At 56.7% G+C, this 14,650-nt stretch overlaps 3 protein-coding genes across 3 annotated transcripts; 1 reads left to right on the top strand and 2 right to left on the bottom strand.

Moving 5' to 3' along the window:
- Positions 1-508: 508 nt before the first annotated feature.
- On the bottom strand, positions 509-4,612 carry LAESUDRAFT_755917 (ATP-citrate synthase; the record flags this gene model as incomplete). Its single annotated transcript, XM_040912099.1, has 8 exons — positions 509-775; positions 833-984; positions 1,040-1,230; positions 1,285-2,079; positions 2,139-3,340; positions 3,393-3,923; positions 4,234-4,544; positions 4,600-4,612. 8 exons carry the CDS (start codon positions 4,610-4,612, stop codon positions 509-511), a joined length of 3,462 nt encoding a protein of 1,153 aa, XP_040768153.1.
- A 5,160-nt stretch (positions 4,613-9,772) lies between these two features.
- On the bottom strand, positions 9,773-10,622 carry LAESUDRAFT_424801 (uncharacterized protein). Its single transcript, XM_040902404.1, has one exon. The coding sequence runs from the start codon at positions 10,468-10,470 to the stop codon at positions 10,030-10,032; it is 441 nt and encodes a 146-aa protein (XP_040768152.1). The 5' UTR covers positions 10,471-10,622; the 3' UTR covers positions 9,773-10,029.
- Positions 10,623-12,504: 1,882 nt separating this feature from the next.
- On the top strand, positions 12,505-14,056 carry LAESUDRAFT_711601 (uncharacterized protein; the record flags this gene model as incomplete). Its single annotated transcript, XM_040906847.1, has 5 exons — positions 12,505-13,264; positions 13,437-13,550; positions 13,609-13,787; positions 13,902-13,980; positions 14,013-14,056. The coding sequence occupies 5 exons, from the start codon at positions 12,505-12,507 to the stop codon at positions 14,054-14,056; spliced, it is 1,176 nt and encodes a 391-aa protein (XP_040768151.1).
- Between the last annotated feature and the right edge of the window lie 594 nt (positions 14,057-14,650).

Raw genomic sequence — 14,650 nt, 5'->3', positions numbered from 1 at the left:
TCTCGTTTTCCATTCCACCATCTGTGATCGTTTATATTGGCCAAGATTCCGCTCAATCGGCGTAACAGGTGACGATTACAGAGGCGATGCAGCTCTTGGTCGTAAATTCCAAGCTTTCATCTGTCCGAAAACCGGATGTTCCGAATGCCCAGAGGCTTGCGGCCTCTGGTATGGATCCTCCATCTCTATAGGTCGACTGGGCAGGAAAGCGCGATTCATGCCAAGAATTAGGCAAGGATCCCCGCGGGGCACGGAGAGCACCCCAAGCCAAGACCTGGCACGGCGTGACGCTATTGGCTCATCCAGTAGTCTTGCACACTGAACTCGCGGGCATACCCACAATGCAGTGGGGCCACCATACATGGCGGAGATAAAGAGGTTGAAAACGAGATAATTCTACAGTTTATTAGACCCACAAGTGATGTACATAACTACGAAAGCAATGCTTCAGCAATGTCACGACGATCCTCTCCACATCTATGCGAACAGCGTGCAGCCTGCCCGATGTTCACTGCATCTTGCCCAGCACCCGCGGCTGCGACAGATCCGCCATGTTGATGAAGATGTCGTCTGCAGGGTGACGGTATAGAGGGGCACGGAGACGCTTCTGGTCGAGGTGGTGACCGATGAAGCCGATGCTACGACCGAGGACAAATAGGCCATTGAGCGTGCCGATCTTGATGTACTCGTCCGCCTCCTCTGGTGTGAAGGCGCCGCTGTCTCGGAGCAGGTCGACAAAGCAGACGGCGATGCAGCCGTCAACGTTGAGGATGAGCTAAGGGCGCGTTCGGTAAGCACACCTATTTCCTTACGAGCGAACCACTCTACTCACCGTGTCCTTCTTGGACGTCGTGACCTTCTCGACAGCGAGCGCGTAGTCGAGCAGACTGTGGCTTGGGAAGTTCTTGCGTACGTACTCTTTCACAATCTCGACACGCAGGTCAGGATTGTTGACACTCTTAATTTTGTGGCCGATACCACTGACTGCATAATACGTCAGGCATTCTGAATCATCAGTCATGACCACGAATAGACGTACTAAGTTTGTTCTGCTTCCGGCACTGGTCGACAAACTCGCGCGGAGTCAATCCGGTATCTCGTGCATTCGAGAACATCGTCGCAGCCTCGTCGAGCGCACCACCGAATCGGCTTCCGATGGTGAGCAGACCGGATGCCAGCGACGAGATGAGGTCCTTGCCCGCGCGCGTCGCCACGATAGTGTTCATGGCACTATAAACACCGATTAGCATTTAGTCGAGCGGAGCCAGTTGTTCCGACACTTACCCAGAGACGGCAGGGCCGTGGTCTGCAGTCAACATGAGAACCATCTCGATGAACTTGGTCGCCCACGGCGGCAGACGGCGTTTGAACCACAGCAGACTGACGACACCACCAAGGCCAATGTCCTCCTTGAACACATCCGAGATGCGCATCCCTGCATACAGCAGCTCCTGGCCGCGCTCGTCCGAAATCGTCGAGATGAACGCCGCGGGCTTGCGAATGAGCCCGAGCTCCTGCGCCCACTTGTAGTCCATCGGAATGACCGGCGGCTCGCGCTCAGGCTTGGGCACGATAGTGCCGTTCGCGACAAGCCGCTCGTACGTCTCCTTGAGCACCGTCGGCAGGTCCTCGAACGTGTCCGGGACGATGAAGCCCGCCGCGCGCATCGCTGCATTCTTCGCGTCCGCCGTCTCCAAGGCCGAGTTCGCCATCGAGCCCGCGTGCCCGAACTGCACCTCGGTCGTGAACATCTTCGCGCAGGTTCCAATCGCCCATGCAACGATCGGCTTGCGAATGATGCCCTTCTTCACTGCGTCGATGACGCGGTATTCCTCGATACCGCCGACCTCACCGAGGAGGACGAGCATCTTGCAGTCAGGGTCCTGCTCGTAGCGCAAGAGGTGGTCAATGAAGGTCGAGCCGGGGTAGCGGTCACCACCGATGGCGATACCCTCGTACGTGCCGTTCGTGACAAGCGACAATATGTTGTTCAACTCGTTCGACATACCACCTGACTTGGAGACGTAACCGACGGAGCCTGGGCGGTAGAGCTTGGACGCAATGATGTTGTCCATCATACTGTGGGCACAATGATCAGGAGCTCGGAATAGATGATCTATGAAAAACGAGGCTCTTACCCTCCAGAGTTACCGATCCTGAAGCAGCCGGGCTTGATCCCACCAACGGTCGCAGGGCCGATGATCAGGACGCCCTTCTTCTTCGCAAGGTGCAGAATTTCGCGCGCATGCCTCTCGGGCACACCCTCTGCAATCAGTGCGATGCTCTTGATCTGCGGGTAGTTGAAGATATCGAGCGTGCTCGAGTACACGCTGCGCGAGCTTGCAAAGTTGACGACGACGTCCGCATCGGGGTGCTTCTTCACTGCCTCCTCAACACTCGTGTAAACCGGGAGGAGCGTCTCCCTCGTGCCCCAGTAGAATTTCTGAATGTGGTGTCCACCGAATGGGTAGATCATCGCGGCGACGGAAGGCGTCTCCCGACCACATGAGTAGTCGAAGTCGAGCATGCCCTGGATCGCGCGGGGCTGGAGACCGTAGACGAATGCGCGTGTATGCTCATCGAACGGCCGGTATGGTGGACGTCCCGTCCTCGTCTCGACCTTGTCGAAACGGACGATCTGGTCGTTAGGCTGTGTGCGCTCACCACCAGGCCCAATGCTGCCAACTGTTGCCTCAGGACCAATCGTAGCCTCAGCCTTCGGCGAGGGAGGGGCGATGGGCGTGGGAGCAACGGAGTGGAGGGGGTTCTTGGGTTTCGTCTTAATGCCAAGCGCGAGTGGGACAATCGCCGTGATGTGCGTGTCAGGACCATACACCTTGATGGGGACACCAAGCGACTCGCCCAGGAGACGCATTGCCTTGAGACCCTCCTGGTAATTCGGACCCCCGCGGCGGACGTAGATCTTGACATTGTGTGCAATGAGTGGCGCCTTGTACTCCTTCAGCGCGCGGATGATACCCTTGAAGGTCGCGGCGACGTTCGTGAAGTTCGCGATACCACCGCCAATGATGAGGATCTTGCCGTCAGGACGTGGCTTGCCGCGGGTGATGAGGTCGATGATCGTCTTCGCGTATTCATACGTCTGACCCTCAGTCGGCGCGCCGGAGTATTCGCCATAATTCGCGAGCTCGTGTGCAAAGCCGTGGGCGGCGATAGCATCGGCATACACGACGGATGCACCACCGCCAGCGACCATCGTCCAGATGCGGCCCTCCGGATTGAGGACGGTGAGCTTGAGGGAAGCACCGGTCGAAGCGTCGAGCTTCTGGATATATGCTTCCTCTTTGGTCAGGTCACGGCCAAAAGGAGCGGGCCAAACCTGTGTAGAATGTAAGATACATTGAGATTGGATGAGATGCGCATATACTCACCATTGGTGGTCCCCGGTCAGCAGAGATAGCTTTGCCCTTTGACGTGACTGCCTGCGAACCAGATTCATATACAGAGAGATCGCGAGCAATCGCCCACTTGGGCCCGCAGATTGACTCGGCAGTCTGGTCGAGCTTTGCGGCCATGTCGAGGTAGTGGATGGTCGGCTCGCCGCCGTTGACGCCGTCAAGGCAGATGAGCGGGTTGATCTCAAGGTAAGCAAAGTGCAGGTCAACGTAAACGGAGTAGAGACGGATGAGGAAGTCGACGAGGGTCTCCTTCTTTGCCTCAGGTACATGCTTGAGGAGCGTGTCTGCGATGGTTTGTCTAGAGGGGAATGGTGCGTCCACGGGCAGCTGGAGGGTGAGAGCCTTGGCGTCGACATCACCGATGTCGACACCGCCCTCATGAGTGAAAAGAATCGCGTCGCCCTCACGAGCAGACGTGATGCAGACATAGTACTCTGTGTTGGATGGATGGGGGAGGAATGGCTCGACGATGAAGTTGTTGAGCGTGCCTGTAATAGATTCGACCTGTAAATCCGTACGATCAGTATGTTTAGATTGCCGGAACGGAGGACAAAAATCAAATTGATTCTCGATCCGCGACGCCTTCGAAGAGGACGGGTTTCCGAGATGGAGGTCACGTGGCCGTACACCGGAAGACGTTTCCCCTCGAGCGAGCTGGAGGGCCGAATGGGGAGTTAAACCCGACGGACACGGAAAGCCTAACAGATCTGTCCGATATATGCAGTGACGCAACGGGCCACCGAGAGGGCGGCGATTGCGGGATAGCGGAAGAGCGCTGGACAGCGCATACAGCCGGATGGAATGCCGTACGCACCTTTTGCGGCTTTCCAGCTCTCGCCTGGATCCATTCTTTCGCCTCATCCCATGTCTTGTTAAGCGCAAGGAGTCCCGCCTTTCCTCTGCGCTTGATGAGCTGGTCAGGCTTCACGACGAGCTTGGTGGTGAAGACCCAGCTGGGAAGCTGCGTGTCGGGCGTGATCGAGTTTGTCTCTGGGTCCCATGAGACCTGGGCGACCTTGGGCGACGGAAAGACGAACTTGGTCGCGAGCTTAGCGGAGGGGTCGACGGAGGGTGCGCGCTCGAGCCAGTACGCGAGCAAGAGCTTCGCGTCGTATTCACGGATAGCTGCATTGCCGGCACCGTTAGCACCGAGATCTGATTGAGAAAGGTTCAGACGGACCTTTCGAAGACATGTCTGGCTATCAGACAGAGTACGACGGAACAGACGAGTGCAGATGAGAGATGAGCGTAGAGAGCAGGCGAGAGAGTGAGGGTTTTATGGAGAGGACGGTCGCCTCATCACCCGCTCAAGATAATTCGATAATGGGGAAATGACACTGAAACCAGACCCCAATCTTCGCACGCTGATCTCACCATGGCCTTCTGCTTTGCGATTGGCCCGCACCTATACGCCGTCCTTCGCCCTCGCTGTCTCCTGCTTAATCTCGCCTCAGTATCGTACGAGCTGCACGCTGGCAATACATGCAACGGCGCCTTCTTTACCAGCTAGCTCCATCGCCATTGACAGTGGCGACGCATCGAGCGTTGTGACCACTCGCGCATTCTCTCAGGACTTACCCGACCCCGCTGCTTTGATGCAAGAATTCATTATTCAATCCCCAACGTTCAACGTTAACTCCTGACGTGGACATCATCCCCAGCTGCGGCCTCCGTGACGCTCGGAAGCCATCCTGTTCACCATCAGGCCGAATAGAGCACCACTTGGTCTGCTGTACTGTTGTCTCCTCCCTACCACACCTTTTGCAGTTCTATATCTACGCTCGGCTTCAAGACGGTCGCGCAGAGTGTTTCCAACCACTCGTCTGGACCAATGTCCAGTCGCAACGCAATACCCGGGAAGTTGATTGCTGTCTAGATCTTCTCCGACACTTGCCAGCGGGAAGTGCCAAACCGGTCAGCGATGCTTGCAACTCACGTATTCTCTGGTCGCCCGTGAGTTCGAACAATAAGTTTTGGAACATCACATCTGGTACTGAGCTTTCTGCTGCCATCTACTATTCATGCAGCACCCCCCCTAGAGACGCGCCATTGACGGCCGCGAAAGCGATCGCATCGTCCTCTCAGCGCCTGTGCCTGAAATACCTGCACAGGTGCACCATCTTCTGGTGAGTTCTTATGTCTCGGGACTGTCATCAGTCCCCGCCTCGATGTCTTGCACAACATACGACGTGCGGTCTGCGTCAGCGTAACGGCTGCTCCAGGACAGTCTGTCAACCCATCACAGACGTATCACAGCACGGTTTGCCGAAACAACATGAAGAAGGTGCATCGGCGAAAGACGCAGAGGATCCTGACCGTTGCTCGGATCCCATCGTCCATAGGATTCCTCTCAATCTGACTGGAATCAGTCTCAATGAGTCTTTTGATCACAGGCAACCTCTGCCCGTCTTCCCAGAGTAGCTTCTGGCCGATGCACGTTTCTCCGCTAACGGCCGCGTCGTGTCTCCTGACCAGGACCATCGACATATGCCGAGAGGTTCGGGAAGGTGCAGCATGCGGCCCCGGATCGCATGTGATTCCGCCTTTCGCAGTGTCAAAACCGATATTTGCCGCCGCCGCCGCGGCGTTGGGAAGAGCGATCCTAGGATAATACAGAGACGAAGCTGCGAGTGAGGACAGAGATGGCCGCACAGCCCTCCTGCGGAGCCTCCGGGGATACGTAGCCTTACGCTTGCTACAATGTGTGCAGAGAGCTCAGCGCTCAGCAATTGGACTGTGTGGTAGCTTCCGTAACAAGACAACAACGAATGCATGGTAGCCTTCGAACGGCTTCGCTGAATTCCCCGTCGTGTCGCCTGCGGTTCTAGCGCATATAGTCCAGAAGCTGGAAGCCGAAAAGCTGGATCCCGGCAGCCTGCTTCGCAGACCAGAGCGCATGCTACCGCCAGGCAGCAAGGAGGTCCATCTCCTGATTCTCTGCAAATCCAAGAGAGCGTTGGATACATAATGGATGATATGAATGAGCGGTCTATTGGCGCCCGGCTATGTTGCTGAAAGTGCCCACCATCTGGTAAGCATGGAAACATATGCGGTGCTACTATTCCCCTAGCAATATGAGACATCTTTGATGACTTTACCGAATCCCAGAGGGATTTCGCCGGCTTTTTGCTCGTAAAATCTGTATCGATGCCATTAGCACCTGACGAGCTTGCGGATTGCTACAACGACCTCTCCTAGATGGGCGTTGTGGGCCTGCAAAGCAAGCGAGAGAGTGAGAGGGGGAGAGGTGAAGACGAAAGCATTGTCGAAAAGGGCAGGCTCGCATGTCGTTGAGGACAAGGCGAGATGGTGAGACCATACGCTGCTTGGTAGATTTAAAAATGGATATAGATATGCGCGCAAGAGCTGTGGCTTTCAACTGCAGTCGAACTTGCAGCGATGGGCGAGGCGCCTTGAGAGATATGGCCAAGCGTCTGGCTGATTGTTCTTCTTGACGAGAACGAGAGCGTTCGTCGACATCCCTGCTCGGTGAGACTCCTAGGGTAAATCAAAACGGGAGCCTCATGAGCCACGCGATCAAAAGTGTGCACATGTCCAAGGTCAGACTCACGAATTCGATGATGATACAGACAAACCAATTATTCCTACGTTATGCCTTCTGTTTCTTTGCTGCTCTTCTTGGCCTTCCCGGTTTCTGCAGCTCCTTGATATCCCTCACGCCATCGCCGGTATCTCTGAATCCCACCCTCGCACCCGTAAGAGTATCATAGAAGCGGCCAGCCGTCGCGACTCACAAAGTCCAATACTCATTGGCTATTTCGGACCTTCGCCTTCTGGGCACACCCATATGCTCGCCCCCCCCCCTTCCCCCCCGAGTGACCCGAAGAACGAAGTGAATGGCGGCAAGTAATCGTAGTGGTCAATGGTGTGACGATACCGCAGGATGCGTGTGGACGTGGCGTTATAGCACACAAACGTGTCGTTATCGACTAGGTTTCTCAGTGGATTGTTCAAAGCCCAACTGTACTCGGCTGTTGGATCCCATGTGAAAGGCTTGAAGGAAGAGGGGGGTTGGCCGCTCGACGCCACCCACGTTGAGTGAGATCGCCCAGCTCTTGCTGACGGTGACCCAGAGGCTCTGTTTGAAGAAGTAGAGCGAGCGATCACTATCCCCTCCGTCGTAGGGCGGATGAGCGGAGAAGTAGTCGGGGATGATGCGCAGACCTCGGGAGGCATGTTTGCGGAGAGCAGACGGTTGCCGCTGGAGTCATGATTGCTTGCTTACCTGAATGAAGTCCGAGAATATTTATGAAAGGACCGATCTCAGCCACGATGGCCTACAACTTGGTATACGGTCGCCGATGTTCGGGATCCTGCTGTGTAGCGGCGGATTGCGCTTCGTCCACGATATGAGCTGCCTGGGTTGCTTGTTGAAATCTGCGCCCTGCAATGAACTCGGCAAATATACGCAACCATCGGCGTGCAGGAACATGCTGACTTCCAAGGCGTGACCTGCGTAGGCATACAGGTACAGGCCCGAGTCGGGATACAACACGCGATCGAAGAATTGAAGTGCGAAGGACCGGGAGATGAGGATAGCAGTACGGGCTTGCAAGGAACGGAGCCCAGGGGGGTTGAATACAAATCGTGAAAGTCTACGATTGATGTCGAATGCTCGAGCGGTACCAGTAGTCTTCGTCGCATCATGCAGGAGGTGGTTGACCCGTTTCCTGCTGATCAGAGACAAGGCTGATCAAAAAGAGAAAATCGTATCGTAGATGTGATGCCTCCTGAACACATCTTCGACGGCGTCTTGAAGACGCGTTCGTGAATGCTGAGGCTGCGTGTCGAACGGCATGCTGAAAGAAACAGGTAGTCAATGAGTCAAGCTGTAATCGACATGAACCAAGGCGACGAGATGTGGGTGACGTCGTCGAACGAGCTCAGATTCGATGTGATTAATACATTTCAGTCGATCACTGATAGTCTCCTGTCAGATTCATATCTTAGCTTCTCGAGGTGAGTACTGTGGGTTTCCGGTTAATGTGATAGGCTTGCCTACCTGATGCAACGCGGCCTACACGAAAGCACACAGAGTTTCATCCTAAGTGGTATGATTAGATGGGTAGACTGTGCAAGCTTGAATGCCAATACATCACCGGCCAAGAAGAATGCACAAGAACAACCTTTCGCGGTTGCACCAGCGTGGAAGTTGTAAGCAAATGCGAACGCCTACGCCAGCCAGATTGGTCCATACCGTGAGCGGGTTTGGCCCGAAGATTTACAGCAAGTTTGATACCGCTTCCTGAGGGGGGTCACAGGACGACCCGAAGAGACACTCAAAAACTACTCTCCGCGCAGAGCGCAAAGCGTGTGAAAGAGCAATGCAAGCGACGAACGCTGCAGGTGGAAAAAATTGGTGGCATGTTGAGAATACCCCGAAGGATATCTCTGTGCACTGGGACAGACCCAATGGGTGTGCCCAAAAAACGCTCGAGGATTGGACCGAGATATTGGCGTTCGACTCTAACAATTGCAGTCATCAGTTCATCCAATCGCTCTGAAATGTCAGTCTCGAGAACCCACCTCTTGGCGACGGGTTGCTTGGATATTGCAGGCTAGGCAGACGTAGAGGAGGTGGCCAGTCTCCCCTCCGCCTTCCTAGTCCGCAAGTCGTACTGGCGAGAACGACAGCGGGCTCTGCTCATTCGAAAAAGATTGGCACTTAGCAATTTGGTCTGACGCGATGGGCATGCACGACAACTCACCATTTTCACTAGCAAGCTGATGAGTGTCTTGCTACCGATCGAAGGTGAACGTCAAGACACCTGTAAATCAAAGCTCGGGAGCAAAACTTAAGCATACGTCTGATATGGAAGACGTCATGAAGATACTACCGTCGCTGGGGGGACAAGGGTCATCAGGGTGATCAGGCCTTCGCCTCGCTCGCCAGCGCCTACATAGAAGAAACACACCGCTACAGAGGTCTTGTGGCAGGGGGGTACACCTTCGTCTTCTTCGATGCGAGTCTGACGTGGACGTATCGACACCCTGTGCGGTGCAAAAAAAAAAACAAGGTGGGCTCAGCGCAATGTACATCTGTAAGAGTGCGCAACTGAACGGCCGTCCGTCACCAACCAGGCACAGAGATCATCAGGTCATGACTCCTTCACTCGATGCCTGCCCGGTGGCATCCGGCCATACCTTGTCAGCCTCGTTCGAGAGGCTGCCCCTATGGTCCCCGAGTCTTCTGGTGCGCTGCGCGGGTTGTAACTGTTTGAAAGCCTACAGATCTATTCTCAAGGCGAAGGTAGAAGGACGTCAAGGGTGGCCAGGCCCCACCGCTTCTCGGTAGAGACAAAGGGAACAGAGAGCAAACGAAACACGAGACGGAGCGATCACGGCCACCGCCGCATCACGCAGAGTCATCTCTAGCGGCAACCCTGGCCTCGACCGAGCAGCCGAATTTATAGACCGACCATGACAGCCATGCAGACCGCCCAGCCGACCCTAGCCACCGGCGTCCTCGACCCCCCATCCGCCCCACGCGACGCCGCACCCGCCCGCCTATAGCACGGCAGTACACGCAGCATACGACGCCGCCATCACCTCCAAACGCCTGTTCGTCAGCTCAATCCACGCAATAAACTCAGATACCCCGATACTTGACCGCGCTGCTGCCCTGGGCCTGCCAGAGCGGGAGGAGCGTCATCTGGCGGTGGGTGAGGCCGATCGCGCAGATGGTGTCGTCCACGGCGGCGTCGGGGCCCGCGCGGCGGAAGAGCTCGCCGCTGCGGAGGCGCTGTGCGAGCGGCGCGCGCGTCTTCGGGAGCCCGCGGATCGAGTACGGCAGGCTGGCGGGGACGAACGCGTCGAGCTCTTCGCAGTAGCGCGTGCCGGTGGGCGCGGTCTCGCGGTGGTGGATCGCGCCGAGGAGGTGCTCCGGGGCCGGGCCATATACGGGTGCAGCGGGCGCATCTTTGGGCGGGACGGGCGGCGCGGGGGAGGCGGGCTCGGGCTCGGGCGTGCTGGGCTCCTCGGCGAGGTACTCGTCGAGGAAGTAAAAGAGGGGGCAGTCTGTGTCAGCCATTGTCAGTGGCAGGGTAATAATAGGTGCGGGTATGAAATGTGGGTATGGGGTGTGTAGTAGTGCGGGTGCAAGAGGTGAACTGGGGATACGGAAGCAGACGTGCTGCTTTTGACTTGCATTGCAGTCTCACCCGGTGTAGTAGTGTTAGCCGCATCGTAGGTTCCGTCACGATTTGAATGAGCATACTCATCAGAATAACAGGTTGGTATATTGATCGAGGCGGCCCTGCATCCCCTCACCGATCATGCCGTCCTCACTCATCAGCACTGGCATTAGCCGACTACGTTCGCGACGAACACTCAACATTATAGCAAGGGCGGACCTTGCATTCGTTTTTAGTGTCAAACACCTGCATGAATTGATATCACGGGGAGGCCGTACACAAGGAAATGAATCTGTGCGCATTTAGCGACTATTCGACTTCCACTTTGATCGAGAGATATAATCTTGAGCGAATGCAATGTCAGGAAGCTCCATCGGAATAATGACAATACTTTGACACTAACCTATGCCACATATCCACATCTATATCCAAGTGCAGACCAGCGCACCAATCTTAATTCCACCTTCGCGTGCTCCTGTATAGCATTTACCAGCTACGATATCCACACCTATCCATTTTCCACGCCCCATGGAGGACCACACGAGGACAGAACAAGATGCATATGCACGTACCGAATGCATGGCATGAACCCTTCGTAAATCATGTAGCATCACGCATCCGGTCGTGCGCTAAAGGACCGATGCTCGACGGGGTAAACACCTAATAATTGAATACAGAAGTGCTCCTGCAGTATTGCTTCAGATGGTGACCACGCACGGGTCGGGCTGCCACCGACTATGTATGCACGCATGCAGAGTCAGACCTCTGCCAAACGCTCCATGCATCCGCCTACCCATGTGAACAGTACTCTTTGGGTTCGCAGAACGCATCAGCGCCTTTCGCACGACTGTGGACGTAAGTTGCAATGACTGTTGGCGCGCGGCCCAGGAAATGGCATGCAAGACAGGGCGGATATAATGAGGAGGTACATGAGCAGAGAATGAACAGAAACGGTTATGGGAGAAAGACAGCGCGAGGGGATTCAAGGTGGGCGGCGCCGCGGAGGACGCGTTTCCGAGAGCTGCCATCGTGCGGATGCGAATAGCGTTACGAGCCCGTTGATTAATACGTACGCAAGGCGGGGCGAACACGTCAACATGCCTGGTGAAACAGCGCGTGTGCAGCATGACGGCTTGCATTCGGAGAAGCAGCTACTCGCCTACACATGAAACAAGCGAACTTTGCATGCCTGCTCGAGGCACTGACGCGAGCCACACGCCGCGAACGGTTCCGGCGATCTCGCACCGGGTCAGCGCGGTGACATCAGCGACCTAAACCTAGAGCATCGCAATATATATGCGGATGACGGGCACGCATGCACGGACCACCTCAGCGCGGTCGTCGATGACGCCGTGCGCCGCGCGAAGGACGGCCTGGGCAGGGCGGCGGGGGCGATCCACGTGGATGGACGGATCCAGCCTGATCGAGAGCGGCATGGGATCTGAGATGAGGCCGCCGGCAACATCCGCGAGGCTATTAACAGCTCTGCGCCCCTTTGATCACCTTCCCTTCCTCTGCTGCACACTGCTGCCTGCTCGCCGACACGACTGACACGACCTGCGACGCTCACGTCTACGCTTACGGCGGGATCCGCGCTGTCCTGATCTCTGCTGATCAACGATTGCCTACTCGCACCCGACCGCGCGCCGCTGCCCATATATCGCTGTGTCCTCGCGTACCCAGTGCCCCGCCCCGCAGCCATCAGCGCAGTTTCCCCGACCGCGAGAACGCAGCTCCTAACAAGTACTCTTAGCGCAAGCTTCCCCGCGTCACACGCTCCATCTTCACTCACGCGTCGGAGAAGCCACACCGCGTGACCTCACATATCACCAGCATAAGCCTCTCCTGAGTGAGTCTCCCGCTGGCTCCCACCCTCGGCGAGCGCTCAAAAGCCCCTCTCCCGCTTTGCTGCAGTCTGTCACCAACCAGCCATGTCAGCGACCACACAACTCTCAAATTCCATCGCCGTCTCGATACCCCAGCTCCGACCCCCATCGCCATCAATTCCGGATCGAAATCTATCCCCATCCCCATCCCACCCTCCAGCCCCTCCTCCGCACCCAGACCACGACACACAAAACTCCGCGCCCCCCTCGCTCCTCTCAAAACCCGACTCTGCACAACCAGCGCCCTTCCAGTCCGCCACCGACCCCGAGGAGCCCACCCACCTCCTCCCGCGCTCCTTCTCACAGCCGCAGTTCCCTTACCCATACCACTTCGCCGCGGCCTCCCTGCGCGAGGTCGTCCTCAACAACAGCAATCATGCCCTGCTGCAGCGGCCCAGCAGGCCCAGCACGGGTACTGGTCCGGGCAGCGGCTTGATAGGTGCGGGCCTAGGTGGGGACATGTTCGCGCCGCTCTGCGCTAGCGCGCGCACGAGCTACACGCGCGTGGACGCGACCTCGGGCCCGGGCTCGGCCATTACGACGGTGCCGGGCACGCCGCAGGGGCATCCGGCGGATTTGCAGCCTGTTGACTTGTCGGTTTTGCCGCACGCGGCTGATGCGGAGCAGGAGGAGAGCCTGGATGGCGGGTCAGGAGGCGGGGATGAGAAGATGGCGGTGGGCGAGGACGAGGAGAGGATATATTTGACGTTTTTGTTGATTAGTGGGAGGAGGAGGACGATGGTGTTTGGGAGAGAGGACTCGGTGGGGAGGGTGAAGGAGGTTGTGTGGGATGGGTGGCCGGATGGTGAGTGTTGTCTTTCGTCTGAGGGCTGGAGAAGAATGCAGATTGCGAGATGGGCGTTCATAAGCTTTTCTGGCGGCGTTTTCATGCTTCATGCGTTTTTGTGCACCTGAATGCTCGCCTTTGCCCTATCTACTCTCTTTGATTCTTTCTACCTCCATGTTCATCCGCGCAGACGCTGATCTCAGTGGTCGTCGCTTTGCAGATTGGGAAGAACGCCCACCCACGCCGTCCTACCTCCGGATACTCTACCTCGGAAAGATCCTGCAGGACGAGGACACGTTAGAAAGTGCGTACCTTCACGCGTTCGTCGCGGCGTTCGTGTGCTGACGTCCCCCCCATGGCAGAGTGGTCATTCCCGATCACCCCACCGCACGCAGCGGCGCCGCCCGCGCCGCCGGTCGTGCACCTGTCGATCCGTGCGGCGTTGCCGGTGGAGGAGGAGCCGAAGAAGAGGCGTAGGAGGGGGAAGAGCGTCGCTGGGGAGGAGCCGGGGGAGGAGGCAGGGTGCTGTGGCGGATGTGTGGTTTGCTGAGGTGCAACCTGGAGCCAAGGTAGACTCTCATCTCGCTTCGCTCATCTATTGTCATCGTTGTCGTTATCATCTCATATCCCTCCGCATATGATATCCCTATCGTAGGACCCTGTTGTTTGTAATACTACTCTGCTCTGCCGCCCTGCTCCCGTATGGACATTTGAGGTGCGGGGCGGGGGGGAAGGTGTGACATATGTGGATGATATATGTGTACAGTACGGATGGATGGTCGTGTGGTTGGCGGTTGGGCTGTATATTAGAGCCGTGTATGTACATCAGAGTCTTGGATCAAATTTCTTGCTTCGTGCGTTGATCGTGGGCGGGCGGTGAGTGGAGTCGTATGGCCAGGTCGCTATAACCATTGAGCACGATCATTCGCGTCGTTTGCGTCGCGATGCCATCGCTGCTGGCATGAAACTCGTATCGTTGCGAGGTGGTAAACCATGCGCATGTCCAGAGGCTTCCAGCCACACAGCTCGAACGCCACTCTCATCCAGCGACGCTGTCGTGCCCGACCCGCCCGCCCGCTCGCTCGCATCGGGTCGTCATGTTCTCATGTATAGTTACCTGGCCAGAGCTTACAAGGGAAGCATCCGCCGGTCGAAATGATCCACACGGACTGGCCATGCGTTCATGAACGACGGTAGTGACAACGCAGTGCCGGCAAAGAAGCATCCGTGCTCCGAGTTTTGTGTTTCAAAATACGTCTTGGAGGGCAGCGCAGACGATGAGCGCAGATCTTGAGCGAACGTTCGGAGGCGAGAGGCGACCGGCCTTGGTCGCGCCCGGCTGCTGTGTAAACGCGTGCACGTGACCGTGTTTGCGTCACTTGATCCGGACTAGTGGCGGACCCG

This window comes from Laetiporus sulphureus (genome assembly GCF_001632365.1).
Source record: "Laetiporus sulphureus 93-53 unplaced genomic scaffold LAESUscaffold_5, whole genome shotgun sequence".
Classification (NCBI taxonomy): domain Eukaryota; kingdom Fungi; phylum Basidiomycota; class Agaricomycetes; order Polyporales; family Laetiporaceae; genus Laetiporus; species Laetiporus sulphureus.
The sequence above is the reverse complement of the archived record's forward strand: the minus strand, read 5'-3'. Positions and strand labels throughout refer to the sequence as shown.

Bases quoted from the DNA above. Each gene is read 5' to 3' on its own strand.
- LAESUDRAFT_424801 (XM_040902404.1), bottom strand. From the start codon at position 10,470: ATGGCTGACACAGACTGCCCCCTCTTTTACTTCCTCGACGAGTACCTC.